The sequence below is a fragment of the Mesocricetus auratus genome, unplaced genomic scaffold (genome assembly GCF_017639785.1).
Source record: "Mesocricetus auratus isolate SY011 unplaced genomic scaffold, BCM_Maur_2.0 Super-Scaffold_4256, whole genome shotgun sequence".
Taxonomy (NCBI): Eukaryota; Metazoa; Chordata; class Mammalia; order Rodentia; family Cricetidae; genus Mesocricetus; species Mesocricetus auratus.
In genome coordinates this window covers 60295885-60317680 of record NW_024429182.1, presented here as the reverse complement: position 1 = coordinate 60317680, position 21796 = coordinate 60295885, and the positions used below count along the sequence as shown (strand labels likewise).

General features: G+C 50.6%; 1 protein-coding gene and 1 long non-coding RNA gene across 9 annotated transcripts in view; one reads left to right on the top strand and one right to left on the bottom strand.

Moving 5' to 3' along the window:
* Lrrc27 (leucine rich repeat containing 27) overlaps positions 1-15352 on the top strand; it is a 26149-nt gene extending 10797 nt beyond the window's left edge. For 3 of the 4 annotated variants that reach the window (XM_013111967.3, XM_040752201.1, XM_040752197.1), the window contains exons 6-11: positions 1646-2018; positions 3999-4145; positions 6147-6240; positions 12441-12559; positions 13591-13714; positions 15015-15352. In XM_013111967.3, the coding sequence (XP_012967421.1) occupies positions 1646-2018; positions 3999-4145; positions 6147-6240; positions 12441-12559; positions 13591-13714; positions 15015-15161 (1004 nt within the window). In that variant the 3' untranslated portion in view covers positions 15162-15352. Of the gene's footprint in view, positions 1-1645; positions 2019-3998; positions 4146-4656; positions 5020-6146; positions 6241-12440; positions 12560-13590; positions 13715-15014 lie in introns of those variants that run through there. The other variant, XM_013111972.3, reaches the window with a different exon arrangement.
* On the bottom strand, positions 15058-21796 carry LOC106020979. 5 transcript variants are annotated; one of them, XR_005879417.1, is made up of 6 exons: positions 21630-21796; positions 21201-21355; positions 20300-20479; positions 18905-18955; positions 15650-15788; positions 15058-15326 (listed from the first exon to the last, which is right to left on the bottom strand). It is a non-coding gene; the product is annotated as an uncharacterized LOC106020979 (long non-coding RNA). The 5 variants fall into 5 exon arrangements; XR_005879418.1 differs by lacking the exon at positions 20300-20479; XR_005879414.1 differs by lacking the exons at positions 18905-18955; positions 20300-20479.

Genomic DNA, 21796 nt, shown 5'->3' with positions numbered 1-21796 from the left:
TGAGTCTCATGGTTCCTGTACCTGCATGGGGACCTAGCTGAGGGCTCATCCTTAGGCGGCATCTAATTCCGGTGCCGTAGACTGCCGATGTAAAGGCATATAATTTAGGAAAAGGCAGCATGTAGCAGGACTTTGAGAGGTTGCAATGGCACCTGAAGTCCCTGAAGGACAGGTTGACAAGGACAGGATAAGAGAGGAAAGGCAGTGTAGGAAGTGCTTCATGCTTGGCAGGAGCAGGTGTGAGCATGGGATTATGGGTTACTGAGAGGCAGGAGTGAGTCTGGATGCAGCAACCACTATGCTAGGGGTTGGGGGCAGGGATTTAGAGCAACACCTGCTGGCACATGGTACAGAATACTAGAGGATGTACATGGCGGACCCCAGAGAGAAAGCAGCATTCTGGCAGGTAATCTGTGCTGCTGAAGTGAGGATGGCATGGGGAGGAGTTAACCCTGCTCCAGACTGGAGGGGCTGAATGTACAGGAGGTTGGATACACCACACTTCCAGGAAAGCTCTGGATCTGGGGACAGGAAATGGTGCAAGAAGTGTCCTGTGACAGCTGTAGGGGTGCAGGTCCACCATGATGTGACAGATGATGGGAGTTCGTGTGACACCCTGGCTCTGTGGTAAAGTTTGTGATTGGATGTCACCCCTGCTCTGTATTTTACTCAAATTTAAGGAAGGGGTTATCACCCATATAGTGGCTAAGATGTTTAGTGTTTAAGATCAGAAGGGGCTAGATGGTGGGGTCCAGTCCTGTCCAGTCCTGCACCTCCTGGCTCATGGTGTGGAGCCTCTGCCCGCCCATCTGAGGGCAAGCTTGCAGCCTATGTCCTCAGTGGGTGGGAGCCACACTAAGTCAGAACTTGTCTTTTCTCAGTAGCTCACACGGAACCAAAATCTCTAAAAGTCAGCAACGCATCGCCAAAGAACAGCAGGCACATGGGATAGTTCTTAATTAGAAATAAAGACTCAAGACAACTTGGCATAGGGAGGCAGGAAGCAGAAATGTCCATAAGGGCGGCAAGAATGCCTCATGTACGTGGTCTAAAAGATAGCATAGGTGGAGAAGGTGCAGGGGTCACGGCTCTTCAAGCAGTGTCCATCCCTGCCAGGAGCTGCTGTGGATCTGTGGCACCTGTGGGGTCCAGCTAGTCCTTACCTGAGTGGACTCCCTCCCTCCTTCCACACATCTCAGCAAAGAGTACCAAGGCTGCAGCCCTGACTGCCAGTTGATCTGCAAAGTGGTATTGACTTACAGGTCACTGTTGTAGGCAGCTTCTCATGTTGCCTGACACCCGTGGCTTAAGGATAAAGGCTTGTTTTGGGTTTGAGAAGATACAGTCCACCTGGGGAAGTTGTGGCAACAGGTACATGAAGCAGCTGGCCACAGTGTGTCTGTGGTCAGGAAGCAGAAAGAGATGAAGGCGGATGCTCAGCTCACGTTCTCTTTTCTTATTCAGTCTGGATCCCCAGCCCATGGGATGGTGCCCCCAACATTCAGGGTGTGTCTTCCCTCTAGTTAAACCTTTCCCGAAATGCCCCCATTGTGACAGACGTGTGTCTCCTATGTGGTTCCAAATCCAGACAAGCTGACAATGAAGATTGGTCCCACAAGCACTAAAATGTCATTTTACTCTACAGAAGTCTCTGCGGCTAAGATGAACCTCAGTGACCTTCCATGCCCTGTGCTGGCGCAGCCTGAGAAAGGCACATCCAGTGAAAACGGCCTGAATGCCCCAAGCCATGAGGCAGCCGTGATGAAGGAGAAGGGTGACTTCTTCCCGCCTATGGACAGGCTAGACCTGAGTGAGCTCCGCAGACCCAGCGCCTCCTCTGAGAACTGGCCCAGTGAGGAGGAGATCAAGCGCTTCTGGAAGCTGAGGCAGGAGATTGTAGAGAATGAGAAGGTGGATGCTCTGGAGAAGAAGCTCTTGGCTGTCGAGCTGCCTCCAAATCTCAGGGCAGCACTAACTGCCAAGGAGAAAAGGCCCCGGAAGCCAGGGCCCGCATGCAGGTAAGGCAGGCTTGCCTGATCTCACAAAGCTGTGAAGTTATTTCGTAGTTGTCTGAAGCACAGCGTCCTCTTTCTAAAATGCTCGTCTATTCTGAATCCATTATTTAGGCTATGTTGAGTCAGTCCTGAGTATAGGCCCAGAACAGACCAGTGTCACAGGGCACACTCAGCCGAGTAGGCCATGTGGATGAAAGTCAGCTCCAGTGTGGTGTACAACGTGTGCACAAGCAGCTGATGTGTGTGGTATGTGGTACCGCATGTATGGAGAATGAGAATGAGCTGTGCCGTCATATCTCAGGGAACAATAATGGGCTCCTGAGGGTGACAGTCTTAGAGCTGTCAGTAGCCAGTGGTTTAAAACTGAGCATTTGGCACACGCCTTTAATCCCAGCACTCGGGAGGCAGAGGCAGGCGGATCTCTGTGAGTTCGAGGCCAGCCTGGTCTACAGAGCGAGTTCCAGGACAGCCTCCAAAGCCACAGAGAAACCCTGTCTCGAAAAAAAAAAAAAAAACCTGAGCATTTGGGAAGACATCCACAGGAGCTGGGAATCTGAAGATGACAGGCAGGGACCTTCTTGGACACTACACTGTGGTTTTAAACATTGTAAATGTTGCTTGTGGGATGTGTATATGTGTATGTATGTGTGTACTTGCCCATGTGTGCACATATGGAGGCCAGAGGATGACTTCAAATGTCTCACTCTCTGCCTTGATCTTTGGAACAGGGTCTCTCACTGAACCTGGAGCTTGCTATTTCTATCCAATCAACAAGCCCCTAGGATCCATCCGCCTCTGCCCCGCCCCATACATGAGTGCCTGGGAGCCAAGCTCAGGTAGTCACACTTGTGTGGCAAGCACTTAGCCCACTAAACTATCCCTGCAGCTCCTGGGCTGCAGTATTCATCTAAACCTTGAAGGATTCATACATGTTGCAATCAAGAAGTTTTGGAGTGTTTGGCACCCTGCATGTGGTCTTGGTGGCCTGGGGCTCATCTCAGTGCCAAGTCACAGGTGGAGAGCAGTAGCATCTACTCTGCTGTTAAGAAGCCTCTTTCCTCTTTTACACTGACTGTGATGAATAATAATCATAATTTATTCCAGCAGTCATGGCTCTAGAAGTACTTCATAAATTTGTGTCTCTCAGGCAAAGGTAACAGCCTCAACCCTGGGAGACTGATGTGGCTTGAGAGTGTGTGGCCACACCCTCTGGTTTCCCTGCTGACACTGTGCCACCTCCTGGGACTGGTTTAAAGATGACCTTTCCTATGGACTTCAGTAGCTGGTGGACATCTGGAGGACAGCCTCAACTGACATGGATCAGTACTGATGCCGTCCCTGGGTTGCTGTAGCTGGGGCCAGTGACGATTTCAGTATCCAGTGGACCCACCAGGCCTCCTTTAAAGCTTTTCCATTATTTATTGGAGATGAGTTGGGGTCTTGGTTCTGGGATTTTTTTTTTGTTTTTGTTTTGGTTTGGTTTTGGTTTTTCGAGACAGGGTTTCTCTGTGGCTTTGGAGCCTGTCCTGGAACTAGCTCTTGTAGACCAGGCTGGTCTCAAACTCACAAAGATCCGCCTGCCTCTGCCTCCCGAGTGCTGGGATTAAAGGCGTGCACCACCAATGCCCGGCTCCTGTTTTTTTTTTTTGTTTGTTTGTTTGTTTGTTTTGTTTTTTGTTTTTTGAGTCAAGGTCATACACTATAACCGGTTTTTGTTTGTTTTTGTTTTTCAAGACAGAGTTTTTCTGTGTAACTTTAGAGCCTGTCCTGGAACTCACTTTGTAGACCAGGCTGGCCTCGAACTCACAGAGATCTGCCTGCCTCTGCCTCCCGAGCGCTGGGATTAAAGGTGTGTGCTACCACTGCCCGGCTCTATAACCCTTCTTTTAAATCTGTACATATTCAGTATTGTATCTCCCACAGATATGAGTGACCATCATGAAGTTACAGTTTCAGCTCTAATCATTTTGTGATTTTTTTTAGAAAGAGGTCTACCTCCTTCAGAGGCATCTTGCCCAACCTCCCTTCAACATACCAAAACACAGCTCATACAAAAAGGCTGGACAGCAGTCATGTGTCGACTCTGAGGGAACTCCAAGGAAAGGAGACAATACTGGAGCAGCGGAGGAGGTGCGTGCCTGGATGGGATAAGGTCAGGACTGGGGGCCCATTGGCCAACTGTGCTGGCATGATATGTCACCAGTCTCAGAAGAGCTCTGGTGGCTTCTGTTCTCCTGGCCAGGCTCCTTCCCTCATTTGGAAGCCCTCGCATGCTTCACATAGTTTGTAGTTTTCGTAAATGCCCAGGCTCTTGCTCAGCAGTCCAGAGACTTCTCTTTGGACTTGCACAGCGTGGTAGGTAATGGGCATCCTTTGGGCAGTTTACTGTCCCCTGTATGCATTTTCAAGTGCCTTGAGCTTTTTTGTGTGAGCCCCACCTACCCACCCACTCAAGTGCCTTTCTCCTTCCCTGCCCATCCCTAGGGCCTGCCATCATATCTAAGGAATGTTGTCAGACGTGACTGGTCACCTGTGAGCTTCTCTCATGTTGGTGGTACAATGACACACTCCTACCCTTGGTTTCATGTGGCCACCTTGTCACTTATCCCATTCTCAACAACTATTCTCCTCTGTCCTACAGCTCCACTGACAATCCAGCTGTGTCCTGTTACGGGCCCCCTGATGCCAGCCAGTATGGACCACATCCACAGTACCACAGGGCCCCAAGCTTCATGGTTGGGTTTGGCCAGTGGGGGATCCCAGAGGACATTTTCAGGGTTGTGAAAGCAAAGGTAGATCTATGTCCATTGCCTCTGTGAGCGCCTTAGTCACATCCCACACAATGCCTTTGGCTTCATCTTCTCTGTCTCCCACTTAGTTTTCCTCACTGTTCCTCCCCGTCCTGTCAGGATCTGGCATCCTGGCAACATCAGGCTCAGATATCTGAAGCCTCCCACTTCTCCCCTCTGAAGTCTGTCTATAAATAAACCTCCTGAGGCCACAATAAGGAATTTTGCCTCTGTTTGTCTGGGACCTGATGGGGACAAGCTGCTCCCAAGCAGCATCCATGGTGGCCCATGGTCAGTATTATACCAGATACCCTGTAGCTGGTTGTCTTATTCCATAGTGGGTCACTCACCTTTGTTGAAAACATGCCTTGTATACAAAGAACCAGCGATTTATCTTCATCGTCCTGCCTCTGTGTTGTTTTCCCTGGTGAAGCACTATGGGGCTCCCACTTTCCCAATTAGGAGCCGCCACCTGCAGGGTGAACAGATCCCTTCTGCTCCTTGTGATGGAGAGGTGGCAGAGTGGATGGAATCCTCATCCGGGAGCTAAGTGGAAGATTTATAACACTGGGGGCTGGGGACTTGGACTATCTAGGAAGTAGCAGGATACAGCTACACCTGGGAGAAGATATAGGAAAGGACACAGCTCTGTACCCCATGTTGGAACCCAGGGGAACCCTGGCACCTAGACAGGAGATAGTTGAGGAGGGAAAAGAGAGATGAGAAGGCCCAGGCCCAGGCCCAGACAGGGTAAGCATGAGTCAGTGCACAGGTGTGTCTGAGGAGGAGGGCAAGAAGAGGCTGATCTAGAACGGGATCTGGGGCCCTAGCCACTGGAGCCGGTGGCTAGAGTTGGTGTACTTGGGACAGCAGAAGGGGTTTCAATGTGGCAAGGCCTCATTGTATCCCTGCCACTCTAGATGTTTTGAACTCTATACCTACATGCTCACTTGGCCCTGGGCCTGAGTGAGATGGAAGATGCACATTCTTTACAGAGAAAGACCAATGTCTTGTGAGAAGCTGGGGTGACCCCGAGCAGGGTCTGCAGCCTGTGATGCAGTCAGTGAGTCTCCTTGGCCAGTGAGACTTGGGGAACCCGGCTGCCACAACAAGGCATCAACCTGCAGCAGGAAGTGCACCCTGTATCCAGGGGGGTCTCTGCTCAAAGTGACTTGAAGAAGCCCAGCTGAAGGGAAGGGAAGGGACTCCCAGCCTCCCACTAACTCTGTGAACAGGTTGATGGGAGAAGGCCTTGTGCAGCTGAAATGACAGCAGATTTTGCAAGCTCTGCTTGAAGTAACCTATAGCTTGTGACTTCAATGTGACCATGCTTCTTCTCCAGAGACAAGAGAGCTCTGCAGGAGTGGAGAGAGCAGACCCAGCTAATGAGGAGCAGGAGGGAGGTCAATAAATTCCAGCCTCCACATAAGAACATGGTACGTGGCAGGTCAGGTGGCTCTGGCCCCATGTGTGAGCATGGTGGGGTTCACACACAGTGTCTGGTCCATCCCTCTAAGTCAGTGGTGCTGCACATAGCCCCGCTCTGCAAGCATTGTGGCTGAGGCCTCTATGTGCAGGACCTGGCCTTTGAGGCTGCCCTCTGCCCACTGACTACTGGTTCCATCTTAAGGACTCGATGTTCTGAGAGGAAAGAGGACGGACTTGAGGAGGAACGATCAAACAGCACTAGGCTGAGACATGTGGGCGCCATCCTGTAAACTCTGCACTGCCAGTCTCCTTGGGACCTAAAGCAGAGTAGCCTTGCACACTGTCCCTGGCCCAGAGTCCCCCTCTCAGTCTGTGTTTCACAGAATGTCTGTGCAGCACCCCTCTGAATTTCTTCCAGTCCGCTTACAGGTGCTGCTCTGGTAGGGCACAGGGAACAATCAACACCATTGGCTGTTCCTCCAGAATGCGCCTGGTGTCTGTCCTCTGTACTTGGTTCCAGGCAGGCAGGGTGCTTCTTCAATCCCAGCACTTGGGAGGCAGAGGCAGTTGGATCTCTGTAGAGTTAGAGGCCAGCCTGGTCTACAAAGTGAGTTCCAGGACAGCCAGAGCTACACAGAGAAACCCTGTGTCAAAAAAAAAAAAAGTTCCTTGTATTAAGTAAGCCATTGGTTAAGTCAATAGCTGAAGAAGGTTCCAGGGTTTTGCACAGGCTGTTCTGACCAAATTATGCTGGCCTGCAGGTGAGGTCAGTATGCATAGTTCAAATCTTCTTTAAAACAAACAAGCGAGCAAAATTAATTTTAGGACTTACAGTACAGTTCTGAAGTCAATGCAGAGTTCCATACATCCCTACTTCTGATGTTGACGTCTTCCCAGATCACAGAGCAATCTTCAGAATAGGCATTCCTGGTGCTGTGGTATGAAAACCCAAAGGAAGACTGCCCCTCACACATTTCTCTGGTAGTAGGGTCCTCTTGTCACCTAGCATTGTTCCCTGGTGTGCTCTGTCTGGGTGACTCTGTTGACTGATGCCTTGGGATAGTGCTGAACAGTGATTTTTGTCAGTTGTCATCTGATTTCACGTCCTAGGGTTTAGTGAGAGACTTGTACTGGAGACAAGGATACCACAAAGCAATGTTGTATGTTTCTCTGAGCAGCTTGCCCTGGGTTCATAGTGTACCCTGTGATAGTTTGGATGAGAATGGTCTCCACGGGCATCTGTGTTGTAATGCTTGGTCCACAGTCGGTGGAACTGTTTGAGAAGAATTAGGATATGTGGCCTTGTTGGAGGCAGAGTCACCAGGGCTGGGCTTTGGAGTTTCAAAAGCCCACGCCACTCCCAGTTAGCTCTCTTCCTGCTCAGTGGTTGTCTCAACATGTAAGCTCCCAGCCACTGCTCCCTGCCTGCCCACCCCCATGCTCCCCACCATGATGGCTGTGGACTAGCCCACTGAAACTGTGACAAACTCTTCCTTGTATAAGTTGCCTTGGCCAAGGTGTGTCTTCACAGTATTAGAAAAGAAAGATGCCAGTCTTGACCCCCTTTCAGGGGCGCAGGATTGCCCCCTCCCCTCCATGGCTGATCCAGGCCATAAGACTCATTCTTATTGATTCCTACCAGGACCCTTCATCACCAAATCTTCAGTAGGGCCTTGCTAGCAGTGTGTCATGTCCCTGTGTCACTGAGTTCTGGTGCACCTTGTCTGAAGCAGAGACCACTACTGATATCTTAGCAGGACCCATTGTCACTGGTGTCTGGTGAGGCTCATCTGCAGTAGGGCTGGCACCTGATGGCTGGCTAGAGTTCTGTCACTGGGTTCTTTTACCACCTAACACTCCCCAGGCTACCATTTTTCATCCAACTCAAACAATGCTTTGTTACCTTAAGAAAAAAGAAAGGCTGGGTAGTAGTGGAGCATGCCTTTTATCCCAGCACTCAGGTGGATCTCTGTGAGTTCGAGGCCAGCCAGGTCATGCTCATGGTCAGCATAGGCACAGCTCTGTCACCTGTGTGCTACTGCTTGATCTCTGGTCAGAGGGGTGGCCAATCCTGGGATGGAAGTTCAAGAGATTTGGGTTCCTCCAGCCCAAACAGGACCTATTACCTCATGTCACATGCACTTCTCACCCAGGAGGCCTTTCTCAAGAGTAGTTTTTTAAAGTCATCCTGGAGCCTGAAGCAGGATCGTTCTAATGATGTGGTCAGGACCACAGAGACTTTTAGGGAAAGCCTGCTGAAAGCCAGCCTTGGTCACTGTTCATCCCACAGGCTGCTCTGTTCTGGTCCAGCATGGCACTGCCTTCTGCATTGTGTAAGACGTCAAGACAGGGCTGTGTGTTCCTTATTCATTTAACACCATGTGCTATGCCAAGTGTTCACTTTTGCATCCATCTTGTTTTCGATGTACAGAATTTAAAAATACTTCTATCATCCAGGTGGTGGCTAAAAAAAAAGAAGGAAGGAAGGAAAGAAAGAAGGAAAGACAGACAGAAAGCAACGAGGGCTGGAAAGAACGCTCAGTGGTTAAGAACACTTGCTACTCTTACAGGGGACCTGTGTTCAGTGCCCAGTACCCACATGGCAGCTCACAGCTGTCTGTCACTCCAGTTTCTAGGGATCCAGTGATCTCTTCTACATATATACATATAGGCAAAGAATTCAGTGCACATAAAATAAATAAATCTTTAAAAATATCTCAAAGAAATCAAAGATTAAAAGAGAAATGGAGAGAGGAAGTGGCAAGCGGGTTCACAATAGGAAATCCCAATGGCTAGAAAGTCATTCTGTATTGCTGCCCCAGCTGTCCAGCTAAGGCCCTGTACTGTGAACAGTCTGTGAACACAGTCCCCAGCAGCCTCCTGGGAAATCATCTCAATAATGGGGCAGACAGACTGAGGATGTTGCTCAGTTGACGAGTGCCTTCCTGGCACACACAAAGCCCTGGATAGGAGCCCCAGTACCGCAGAAGCTGGGCATGATATTGGATGGTGGAGACAGAAGAATCAACTACCGATTGAGTTGGAAGCCACCCTGACCCACATGAGGCCTTGTCTCAAAAAAAAAAAAAAAATCAACTAGTGTTCTTTGGACACTTTGGAGAGTTCTTTTATCAGAGATGACAGCTATCTAATTGGAAACATGTGAACAAATATGCTTAGTTTTGTATTTTGTCATCTGAACAGACAAACATACACTAGGAACTCACAGTAGATGGCATGTCCCTGTGCCAGCTTAGGGGAAGCTCATAGCCTATACAGGCTGCTGCTATTGGGCTGGAGACCGCTAGAGGGTGCCAGGGTGCTGTGCATGGCTGGAGGCTGCTGGGCAGAGCTGATACTCCAGCCTGGAGTACTGTGTGCCAAGCCTGGGTAGTTAGCACATGGGATGAGAGCCTGCCATTGCAGAGCCCACCTGCCTTGCCTGTGCTTGCTTCCTGCGACCCCCTAAGTGTGCAGGTCCTATCCCATGCAGGCACTGACTGCTAAAAGACTTCTGAGGTTGGACACTGGGTGGGACCCCAGATCTACTGCCCTATTCAGAAAAGGATGACATTTCTCTTCTCCATGTTGTTCTGAAGCCAACAGCCTTGCCTGTGACCTTTGAGCCCGTTTTTCTGAGCCTTCATAGCAATTGCATGTCTGACACTTTCTTGTAAAGCTGTTGAGAACAACCCCCAGCCACCAATACTCTCTGTGCCTAAAGATTTGCCCAGTTTTCAAGCATTTGCATTCTTTTTGTTATTAGAGAATTGGGTATTTGGATGAATTTTTCTTGCCTGTGTTTTTCTGTAATAGAAAAATATGTATAGATGAGCTTCCCCCACAAATGCATGCTTTTAATTCTTAAAAAAGAACGGAAAAAGAAATATCTGACTTTAATGAGGGGGAAAAAAGAAACCACCTGGATTTAGCATCATGCATTTCCTTCTGTTGGAATTTCTTGGGAAGACTTTTGACCTCCTGTGGTAAAGCAGCTGTCACAGCCAGCAAGCATGTGGAATTCTGCTGTGTCCCAGCCCTATGCATTTCCGGGGTGGGGTTGTCTGTAAAAGAAGGGTGTGGTGGCTCCTGTCCTCTAACTGTATCTTCCTGGGTTCCAGGCCTTTCAGAGCACCAGGAATTCTGGGTTTGAACTACACATGCTGACAGATAATACCGCAGCCCTGGAAATCTTCCGCTGAGGTGGGAAGATACAGGTCTGATAGGGAGGCACGTCTGGCCAAGCTCAAAGTCCACCTTTGGAGGCAGATAGCACACAGCAGGAACCCTGGCAGGAGCCTCACCCCTCCCCAGGCCTCACACCTTCCTCCCAATCTCACTCTATCTAGTCAGTCTTGGAATCTGAGAGCATGCCTTCCCCTAACAGGCACTCTTGCACGTACCTTGCACATTGTGGATAGATGCGTGGGACACACACACTCACACACACACACACACACACACACACACACACACACACACACGCACACACGTAAACTCCTCAATCTGGGGCTGGGTTAGTTCTCCACCTCATCCCATGGAGGCAGCAGTGAGCAGCGCTGGTCATGTGACCTTTGTTGCCCTTACCAGCATGTTCTGTCCGGGTGTATCTGCTTGCTGGAACTGCAGACACTGCTTCAGATGCCATCTGATGGCTCTGCAGGAAGCTGGCCACTACAGCAAAAGGCCTGGGAGTAAGATCGAAATGTCTCTAGTGTCGACTTCTGTTTCTGTAATTACTAGGCTGAAACTCCCTTACCTCTAGCATTACGAGGGGAAAGGACAGCTCAGGTTCTCAAGAAACCAGGATTAGGACTGAGCCTTAGCTTGTCTCTTAAGACTGAGCAGAGCGGCGAAGACACAGAAGGACTGGTTGGACATGGGGAGCTGGGATGAGACGGGAGATCTTAAGTCATAACTAGAGGAGAATTTGAAGACTAGCCTGGAGAAGGTGTGTCTGTGACATAGAGCAGAGAGGCCCTGGAGGAAGACCACAGCAGTCACGTGACAGGGTGACCCAGGCTGTAGGGCAGAAGGCAGGGCTGCTAGGAAGACAGGCTATGTCTACATGAATCACAGTGGGTAAGGAAGGCCAAATGGGGTATGGGTGGCCATCAGTCTAAGTGACGTCAGGCGGTCCAGAAATAAGGAGTGTGCCTGGGCTACTGTGAGGAGTAGGGCTATGTTTCCATGACTTCAGGTAGTTCATTAACATTACAAAGGGCACATAAGTTTCTGCTCTGGGCTGGGCCTCTCTCCCCATGCTCTGTTCTCACTTCCTAGAATTTAGTGAAGTCTGAGATGGGAACTAATGTTGTTCTGACATGGCAGAAGGGCTGTGGAATGTCCTGGAAACACACAGAGTACTCTGTGGAAAGATCTAGCACTATTTGGCCTTGTGGGCTGTGGAGTGCGGGGGCTAGGAGGAGGTAGGAGGGTGGGCAGTGCCAATGGGCACATCTGGACATTCCCTGGTGTCCCTCAGGATGCAGTTTATCAGGGGGAAACTGAGTCACTTGTAGGTTCGTCACCTGTCCTACTCATGATGTCTAGATCCATGGCCAGAAACTCTGTCCTGCAGCTGGCCAAGTTCAAGGCCTGTGCTTTATATACTTGGTTTGTATTAGCACTTATGTATTAGCTTGAAACTTTGTGATTTAAAACCAACTCACACCATATAAATGACTTGGGTCCTGTTACAGTAATGTGTTTTCTTCCATGTGACAAAGTCTCAGAGAGTCCTAGGTCAACTGTAGCTACCTTGAGCACACCTAGGGTCCCTTGCTATATATTGCCTCCACTTCAGCCTGGTCTTTTGGGCATTTGAGAGATGCCTGAAACAAGGAACAAGGTGGGAGTGACTGTATGTCAAGCCATAGGACTTAGGTGCCTATAAAGAATGTTCTCTTGGGTGGCCCAGCAGGGTCAAGGGCAAGCTCATGAGCCAGGCAAGTGAGGTTGTAGGGAAGAGCAACCTTTTCATGCATTGCTAGAAATACCTTGTTGTTCCGGGTGGTGGTGGTGCACGCCTTTAATCCCAGCACTCAGGAGGCAGAGGCAGGTGGATCTCTGTGAGTTCGAGACCAGCCTGGTCTACAAGAGCTAGTTCCAGGACAGCCTCCAAAGCCACAGAGAAACCCTGTCTCGGGGGAGGGGGGGAAGAAAAAGAAAAAAGAAACAAAAGAAATACCTTGTTGCATTTTTCTAGATGGCATCAAAGATTCCCTTTGGCACAGACCTGATAGACCATGGGGAAATGCCAGTGAATCCATTCGGGAAAGTGAAGCACAGCAGAGAGAGGGCAGCACAGAAGAGTGCAGAAATGAGGTTGGTGACAGTTCTGCATTCCGGCTCTCCAGCTCAATGTCACAGGCTGTCCAATGCATGTGTCAAGTGCCACAGACTGCCTAACCTGCTGTGAGCACCCAGTGTAGTGGGTGATCTGGAAAGACCCAGTCCCCACCCATGGCGTTCCATCATCCTGCCCAATGCCCATCTGGACACAGGCAACTCACAATGCAGGGGTGCAGCTGCAGGCACCAGCAGCCCCGCCCTGAACCAAGCCCCGCCCTGAACTGGGACAGTATAGAAGCTGTGCAGGGTCCAGCGCAGGTGGCAGAGTACTAACTGTGTGGGGACGGGAGGGGGCTCCTGGCATTTAGCCAGAGGTTCCTGACCTCTTTCTGCCATTCTAAATCACTGTATTTACAGTCCTCAAAGAGCAACCTTGGAGTCTCAGCCCAATTTTAATGGAGATAGAGACATATTTTTTTTTTTTTGGTTTTTCGAGACAGGGTTTCTCTGTATTGTTTTGGAGGCTGTCAGTCCAGCCCGGCCTTGAACTCACAGAGATCCGCCTGTCTCTGCCTCCCGAGTGCTGGGATTAAAGGCGTGCACCACCACCGCCCGGCTGATAGAGACATATTTAAAAATCTCAGATTAATGAGATGTTCTTCTCTGTCTAAAGGTTCAGTAAAACTTTTACCTATGAAAAGGGATGATGTTCTCCACATATATAAAACAGGCTCCTAAAAACAGGCATACCCACATAGCTTCTGTAACTGAAGTTACAGATGGTTGTTAGCTGCCATGGGGGTACTGGGAACCAAAACTAGGTCCCATGGACGATGCTCTTAACCTCTAAGCCATCTCTCCAGCCCCTATTTGAGGGTGTTTAAGCATAGTGACCTTGTAGGTAAAGATGTTGCCTCAGACCCAGCATCTCTAGGGGGAGGCAGGGAACCACCTGCTGCCTCAGTGGTTTGTGGGCTGCAGGGGAAAAGGTGCTTTCTCTGTGGTTGGAATGAGGACTACTAGCCTAAGGCCAGCATCCAAGCAGTGAGTGTCTTGTGCCCCAGTGCCTCGCCATTAGCAGAGCTGGAGGAGAAGATAAGGCGGCACACACAGCAGATCCGTGCTCGAAACTTCCTGGGCACCAACCCACTGCAAGACATGAAGATGGCCAACCAAGACTTGGAAACTGTGAGTATCTGTTGCCCTGTTTGATAATGTCTCACTAATGGAAGGGGATTCTACATCACCACAGAGCAGATACCCTGTAACAATGTGGGTTGCCTACCACACATGTATTAGCGGTCTCCAGAAAAATATCCTGGCCGTATTGTTAGCCTTCAGCTGCACTAGGTATAATAGGATGTATATGCTAGCTTAGGGCCTCTGGGACAGAACTGGTCCATTCCACAAGTCTGTGTAGTCTCTGTTCAAGACCCAAAGACAAGGCCGAAGCCCTGTTCCAGCTGAAATGGAGCTGCTGCTTAGAGACGGCTCATTGCTGTTGTCTGGGAAGAGAAGAGTGGGCCAAATCCACAGAGATCTGAATGGCCACGCCCCTGAGCTCCTAAAGAGAGCAAATTGTGCCCCTAAACTCTTCCCAGACTCAAGTCTAACCACTTTCCAACCTTGTGCCTCAATGTCCCTGCTTGTGAGAGAATCACAGAGTAGAGGCCCTTCCTGCCCTCAGAGGAAGCTGGTGGAAGGAAAAAGGTTTTGTGATAGTGGTACTTAGGTGTCCATGACCCCACCACTACTTAGTTCCAGGTTAATCTGCCATTGAGTCAAGACCCAGTTTTCTCCACAACCTATCTGTGACTCCGTCTCTGTCCTGTCCAGATGGACAAAGGTAAACCCAAAGCCACCATGAGCCTTCCACATTAGCCCATCACATTTGACCCAGATTAATTCTCACCCCACCACAGCACAAAGAAGCAAAACTGTTGCTACCATTCTAGACAGAAAAAGTAGGGGCAAAACAGCTTTGAGGCGAAAGCCCTGGATGCCCAGTAACAAACAGTTGCAAGGTGTCTGCAGCACTGGGCTCTGGCCTCCCAGAGATGCCACACCCCCAGGTCTTCAGTCACTGTTATCTGACCTTTGGCATAACAGCTGAGTCTGTACCCTAACACAGCAAAGTTTTGTAAGAAGAAAGTCCCTGGCGGTACAGTATTAGGAGAGAAAACACCAACCAGTTATGAGAGTCACTCTACAGAAGCCTAAAACACAAGAATGCAAACTCAGACCAAATCCCAGCATGGATTTGGTACCAAGTCCCACTCCTAGCAGAGAGGCTATTGACAAAGAATTATAGGTGTGTGAGGGTGCCCTAGTAGTCTACGCAGTAGTAACTTGCTGTCCTAAGGACAGATAATCTCATTGCTAGGAGGATCGTGGAGACTGGGTTAAGTGGTATAAATTCTACTCTGTCTTTTGAAAATGCTGCCTGTCCTGTCTGTCTAACTTAAGCCTTCTTGTATTCTCCCCAAAGGCCAAGAAACTTCAGGAGGAATTAAGGAAATTGAAACTGGAGATGACCTTGAACAAAGAGCATTCATTTGCAACTTTCCTTGGAAACCTTTCGCTTCACCCACCAGCATCACAGCCTCAAAATATATTTTTTAACACAAAATACTAGGAAAGTGGTGTTGTCAGCAGGGATGACAAAGTACCTCCCACAGTGAGGAGCTGCTCTCCCCTGTGTGGTATGGGGAGGGGCAGGAGGACGACTAGTGGGTCTTCAGCTGCCCCTCAGGCGGCAGCTTTGGACAGGCCTGACTCTCTTCTGAGGCTGTAGGTTCAACTGCATTAAAAGGAAGAATGCTGTAAGCATGCGTAACTGTTCTCTTCAGTCACTGTTTCCACCATCCAGTGGACAGGGGCCTTCAGCCAAAGCCACAAAGGTGTCCCTGATTCTGTTGACCCCTGGGAAGGGGAGGCTGCCGGCCTGACTTCTGCAGCTCTATCTGTTCAAAGCAAAGTGTCCTTTGGGCTCCGCCCTTTGTCTGTGCAGGGACAGTGACACCTAGCCCCAGGCATGACTCCACCCTGTAGGAGCCTTGGGCAGCCCAGTACCACCAAAGTTAAAACCTCCTCCCATCCACCCCTGTAATCCTTCTGCCACACCTTCAGGGGCTGCATGGCAGGTTCCAGCTCTGGATGTGACTAAATTCAGGGCTTTTTCTTCAGGATGTTGGGAGCAGACATAGAACTATTCAGACTTTCTGTTTCCTCTTGTGTCAGTTCTGGTTAACAGGGTCCCCTTCTGAAACAAAAGAATTTGAAAACAAGTTTGAAGGGTTAGAGAGATGGTGGCTCAGTGAATAAGTATTGGCTGCTCTTCCAGAGTGGCCTTACAGCAGCTCACAATCATCTGTAACTCCAGCTCCAGAGGATCTGACACCCCCTTATGGCCTCCATGGGCACAAGGCATATACATGGTGCACAAACATACATGTAGGCAACACACACACACAAAATAAAGTAATAAAAAAAACTTGGAAAGAAGTTCAAAGATCATTATATTAGAGTTTGAGAAAAAAACAAAGCTGGAAACCCCAGGAGTTTCTGGCACAAGGAAAGGGATAAGAAAGTCATCTCATAAAATAATTGTGTGTGTGTATGTGTGTGTGAGTGCAGGAAATACATGGAGGTCAAAGGACAATCTGAGGAAGTCAGTTCTCTTTCTCCATCATGTGGGTTCCTAGGGAATGGAGTCCAGGTCATCAGGCTTTACTGGCAAAGTCATCTTGCTAGCCCTTAAACCAGTGGTAATCAGCTGTGAGCAGCTGTGTGGGGATGGGGGGGGCTTCAGAGAAGAGTGAGAATGACCTATGGGTTAGGGCAAGCAGGCTTAGGAGTTTGTCTGACTTTCAAAAAAAGAGAGGGAGGAGGCCAGAGAGATGGCTCAGCTGTAACCACGCTTGCTGACAACCCTGATGGCCCGACTTCAGTCCCCAGAGCCCACACGGTAGGAAAGAGCCATGGCATACACTGGAACACACACATGCACACACACAGATTTTAAATTTTAATTAACAGGGGCTGGGTGTGAGTGGTGGTGCACAACTTTGATCATAGCACTCAGGAGACAGTGGATCTCTGAGTTTTATGTCTGCCTTGGTGTAAAGAGCAAGTGAAACCCTGTCTCAAAAAAGAAAGGAGAAAAGGAAAAGAGATAGACAAGTTACACTTCCAGAGTTAGAACTCAGAAAAAGACAGGCTTAGCAGCAAAGATCTCTAAGCAACTGCAATGAGGGAGGGGTTTCTGGCTGGTACAGTTTGCATTCTTATTACAGAGATTTTCCTCCATTGATTGACAGGCCAGGTTGGGTTAACTCTGTAATCTCATGATCTTTTGGGCAGCATAGAACACCATGTCTTCACCTGGGGCCAGAGGTACAACTCAGATCTTATTCTTTTAACAGGAAACATTAAAAATAAAAGAAAAAGAGGGGTTGGTGGGAGGTCCTAGCCACCAAGCCTTAACAACCCAAGTTCAATTGCTGAAACCCAACTTCTTGTTTTTTTTGTTTGTTTTTGTTTATTTTGTTTTTTGAGATAGGGTTTTTCTGTATTGTTTTGGAGGCTGTCCTAGAACTCCCTCTGTAGACCAGGCTGGACTTGAACTCACAGAGATCCGCCTGCCTCTTCCTCCTGAGTGCTGGGATTAAAGGCATGAGCCACCAATGCCCGGCAAAGCCCAATTTCTTTCTTTTTCGTTTTTTTGAGACAGGGTTTCTCTGTGGCTTTGAAGCCCATCCTGGAACTCGCTCTGTAGACCAGGCTGGTCTTGAACTCATGGAGATTCGATGACTCTGCCTGCCTCCCAAGTGCTGGGATTACAGGTGTGTGCCACCACTGCCTGGCTAAAAAATAAGGTGGATATTTCTTTATGGTTTGTTTGCTTGGTTTTTTGAGGGTTTCTCTGTGGCTTTGGAGGCTGTCCTGGAACTAGCTCTTGTAGACCAGGCTGGCCTTGAACTCACAGAGATCCACCTGCCTCTGCCTCCCGAGTGCTAGGATTAAAGGCGTGAGCCACCAACACCCAGCTCCATATTTTTTTTAAAGATTTATTATGAATGCAACATCCTGCCTCCATGTCTGTCTGCACACCAGAAGAGGGCGCCAGATCTCATTATAGATGGTTGGGAGCCACCATGCAGTTTCTGGGAATTGAACTTAGGACCTCTGGAAGAGCAGCCAGTGCTCTTAACATCTGAGCCATCTCTCCAGCCCTCCAATTTCTTTTAACATCTTTTAAACCACATGAGGTGGTATACATCTGTAATCCCAGCACTCCTACAGATGAAGTAGAAGGTGGAGACAGGAGAATTACACAAACTCACAGGCCAGCTACTCTGAGGTATTGCTGTATATCAACAGAAACAAGAGACCCTGATGTACTCAACAAGGCAGAAAGCAAAAACTGACCCCTCCATTGTCTTCTGGATTCCATATGTGGGTCTACACTCATATACATAGGTGTGTGTGTGTGTGTGTGTGTGTGTGTGTGTGTGTGTGTGTGTGTGTGTAATATATGTCTTCAGCGACAGAGTTTCTCTGTGTAGCCCTGGCTGATCTGGAATCGCTCTGTAGATCAGACTTGTCTTGAACTTGCAGAGATCTGCCTGCCTCTGCTTCCTGCACGCTGGAATTAAAGGCATATGCCACCACTGCCTGGCTAACTTTTTAAATCAAAATAGTCATGCTTTCTCAAGCTTTCCCAAGCCCTGTTGCCTCTACCTTCCTCTCACAAGGCACAATAAATCAGAGTGTTAAAATGTTAATGAACCATGATTAAGGCTCATGTGTATATGACCTTCACATATGGCCTGGTTCCTTTGCCAGATAGAAACCTAAGACTTTCTGGGAATCTCACAAAGACCATAAAGTTTTGAAAGTAGCTCTTGTGACCTAGGGTTTACCTTATCTGCTGTTATCCTAGCCAGTGTACACCAGGAACCTTCTCATTCTTATTCACAGGGAAAAAAAAGGCTCCTTAGCAAGCCCTGAGACACAACTTCAGAAGCCACCAAATTCATATGTATGATTGTTGTAAAGACACTTCAGTGTGACTCTCTTACGAGGGCCACACCCATGCTCGGTTCAGTCTTAGCTTTTCCCTGGGTTTCTTTCCTTTCCCACACCTCACCCACTGTTTAAATGTTAAAATCTCCCCAACTCAGAGCTTCATAGGAAAATGAATCCCAGCTTCCCCTGAATGGGAGACCTCTGATCTCTGCTTGGAGTGGCAGCGTGGGGCCCGGCCTTGTTTCCAGACACTGCTCTGCCGGTACCGGCAGGCAGCTTCCACCCCCTCCCCGCCCCCACCCCTCCAAGGTCACACAGGATACTGCAATCTTAACCCAAAGTCCATACCCTTAGCCAGTGGTTTTCTGGTGAGTTCTTTTCCTAATCTTGAGACATTTCCTAATGGGAGAATGCCACAATTATCCTGATTTTTAGGGGGCAGGATCTCTTCAGAGCAGCCCTAGCAGGGTGGCCAGAAGGGAGTCAGTCCAGCTTCCAAAGCTCTGTGACCTGTGGGAGGTCCAGGAATTTCAGCTACAAAGACTCCGAGAGGCCTTGCCATGGAGGACGTCCAGGGAAGCGTGGCCTGCCCACAGTGCTCCCCCTCCCCCCAGGGAGCCTTGGCATACTCTACACAGCACCTGGCGCCCCACTCTACAGGACCTAGTGAGCCAGGCTCTAGGGCCTGTGTATCACTACCCTTATTCCGGTGTCTCCACCCAGACCAGGCCCTTGATTCTATCTCAGAAGCCTCGGCTCCGACCAAGCCAGGCCTTGTTAAAGGGACTGCCCAGCAGGCAGGGCCTGGTAAATCCAGAAAAAGGAAGCGGAGGCAGGCCCAGGTATGCTGGCGTGAGTGAGTGTGTGTGTGTTGTGCATCACCAGTTATCTGGCCAGGCAACCCTGGGACAGGCCTGTGGCTGTGGTAGCACCCTTCATGGTCATAGTTTGGGAACACTGTGAGTCTCCCCACTCGAGTATGGAGTGAGTCAGTGAGACTCAGAAGGGCAGTGCTCTGCCAGGACCTGCAAAGAAGTCATCCGCAAGATGGAGGCAGGCACCCGGCTAGTGGCAAGTAGGGGCCAGACATACGTGAATCTTGAAGCCAAGTCTAGACTCCAAAGGGGAAGCAGCTTGCTGCTGGCCTCCTTCCCGGTCCAGGTGACTGGGGGCTGGGATGAGGCTCTGAATGGCCCTGTGTTTAAATTGCAAATCCATCCCCTTGTTAACTGCTTACATATTCTACCAAACAGAGAACAGGTTTTTAAAAATGGCTTCCAAACACACATCAGAACTCACAGACCTGGCAGGCAGGCAGGCAGGCAGGCAGGCAGGCAGGCAGGCAGGCAGGCAGAGAAAGCAGCACAGGCGGCCGTGGCCCCTCCTCTCTACTCCCCAGCTCTGACCACCAGCAGCCCAGGAGCTTCCTGCCACGGGGTGAACCCCAGGTTCCCTATGTCCCTCGTGTCTGTGTCCCTCCAAGCCAATTCTGTCCCTTACCATGACTGAACTACTCTTGCTGACATCCGGAAACAATACGTTTGCAAGGTGTCCTCTGTCCTTACCCCACATCAGAGCTTGACAGTTAGTGGTCTTAATGCCATCCACCCCTTCCCTCCGTCTCCCGAGGGTTCCTCCACAAGGGCACGTGTGCTTACTCAAGTTGCTTTTTCCACTGCCCCTTCCCTCACAGACCCAGTTGCTCACAGCCAGTGGGTGTCCCCAGCTTGGGAGCTACTCAACTGGGGGAGGGGTCCTGACACGTTTTGTCCTTAGCAGGCAGCCCCAGTACTCAGGCACAGATGCTCAGTTGGTATCTGGGCTGAGCGAGTGGGCAGCCACCCACCAGTCATCCACCTGGGACTGGGCTGGGAATGGTTTCTGCAGCCACCAGTTTTGCTCCAAATTCTGCCGCACCCAACTCTGAAAAGGCGTGAGGATAACAGACGCTGGGGGGGGAGGACGGGACCGCGGGGGTGCTCCTCAACCAGACTCCGCCCAGGCTTTCTCAACTGCTCTGGAACTAGGGCCACGGCTTTAAAGCTAGATAGAGTGGCGCCAGAGGTGGCCTCGACTGTCCTCTGCGGCATCAATGGTAGCAGCCCCGAAGTAGGTCCCAGCGGGGCAGAACTCCATTCCCAAACTGAGATGGGCAAGGGCTCAGGAGACCGGTGGTTAGGGCCTCGCTTCCCTCCTGGTGCTACCAGTCAAGGCGATGTAAACCAGGCTTAGGGACCCGGGTCGCAGACGCCGTTGGTCACTGCAACGCAGCCCACCCTTAGGGAAAGTCAGTAACGGGTTCCGAATCCGGATCCAAAGTGCAAGTGCTTGCGGAAGCCGGGGGAGGTCTGGGGTGGCGGTCAGGCGTCGGCCAGGCGCCACCTCCCACTCATGGCCAGCCTACCCCCGCAGGCAGGCTCGGCTGCGAGCGCCTGGAAGCCTGGCTCTTGCTCTCCGGAGGCGGCTTTTTGTAATGTACGCTAGGCGAGGCACGCTGAGACGCCTAATCCTGGGAGACCCAAGAGACTGATTCTAGGTCTGGTTGTTATAATCCTCCCTAACGCTAGTGCTGGCCACCCCCACGCTCTGAAAGGACCTCAAACTGGCCCGAGCCCTATAGTAGCCCAGGAGGCGTCGAACACACCTGGGTAACCCAGTGCCAGGTCGCCCCTGTGTTCAGGGCGACACTAGGCCTCTTGCAAGAGTTCCACTGGTGTCCTTCGGCACCCTGAGTCTCCTCGGCCAGGACTGACTCGCTTCAAACACGCGCCCACAGACTTTCCCAAGTACCGAGTGGACCTAGGAGTCGTGCGTAGGAGACGCTGCCAGGGTACACTGGCACAGACTAATAGGCAGGGGACCCCAGGGTGCATGGGGGAAGGGCCCCAGGCTGCGCCGGGTTCAGGGAGTGGCCCCGGGACAGGATCAGGAAGGAGGTGGGGCCCGGGGTGGGACCCAGAGCAGCAGAGTGGGGGAAGGGCCTGGGCCCAAGGAGTGTCCCTGCCACCCCTCGGTTCCTGGCAGGGCCTCCTAGGGGGCATTCCTAGCCAGCGTGGCGGCGAGATTAACGAACCCTCCTCTTCGCCCGGTGGGGCCCCGCAATGCGTTGCCTGCCCAGCTCTGAGAGCCGGTTGCGGGGCGCACGCTGCGGGCGGAACGCCTCACGCCCTCCGGCTCCCGGGATCGCTGCCCGCGGCCGCGCGCCCCAGCCCAGCTCCGCGGCGGCGGCCGGCGGAGAGA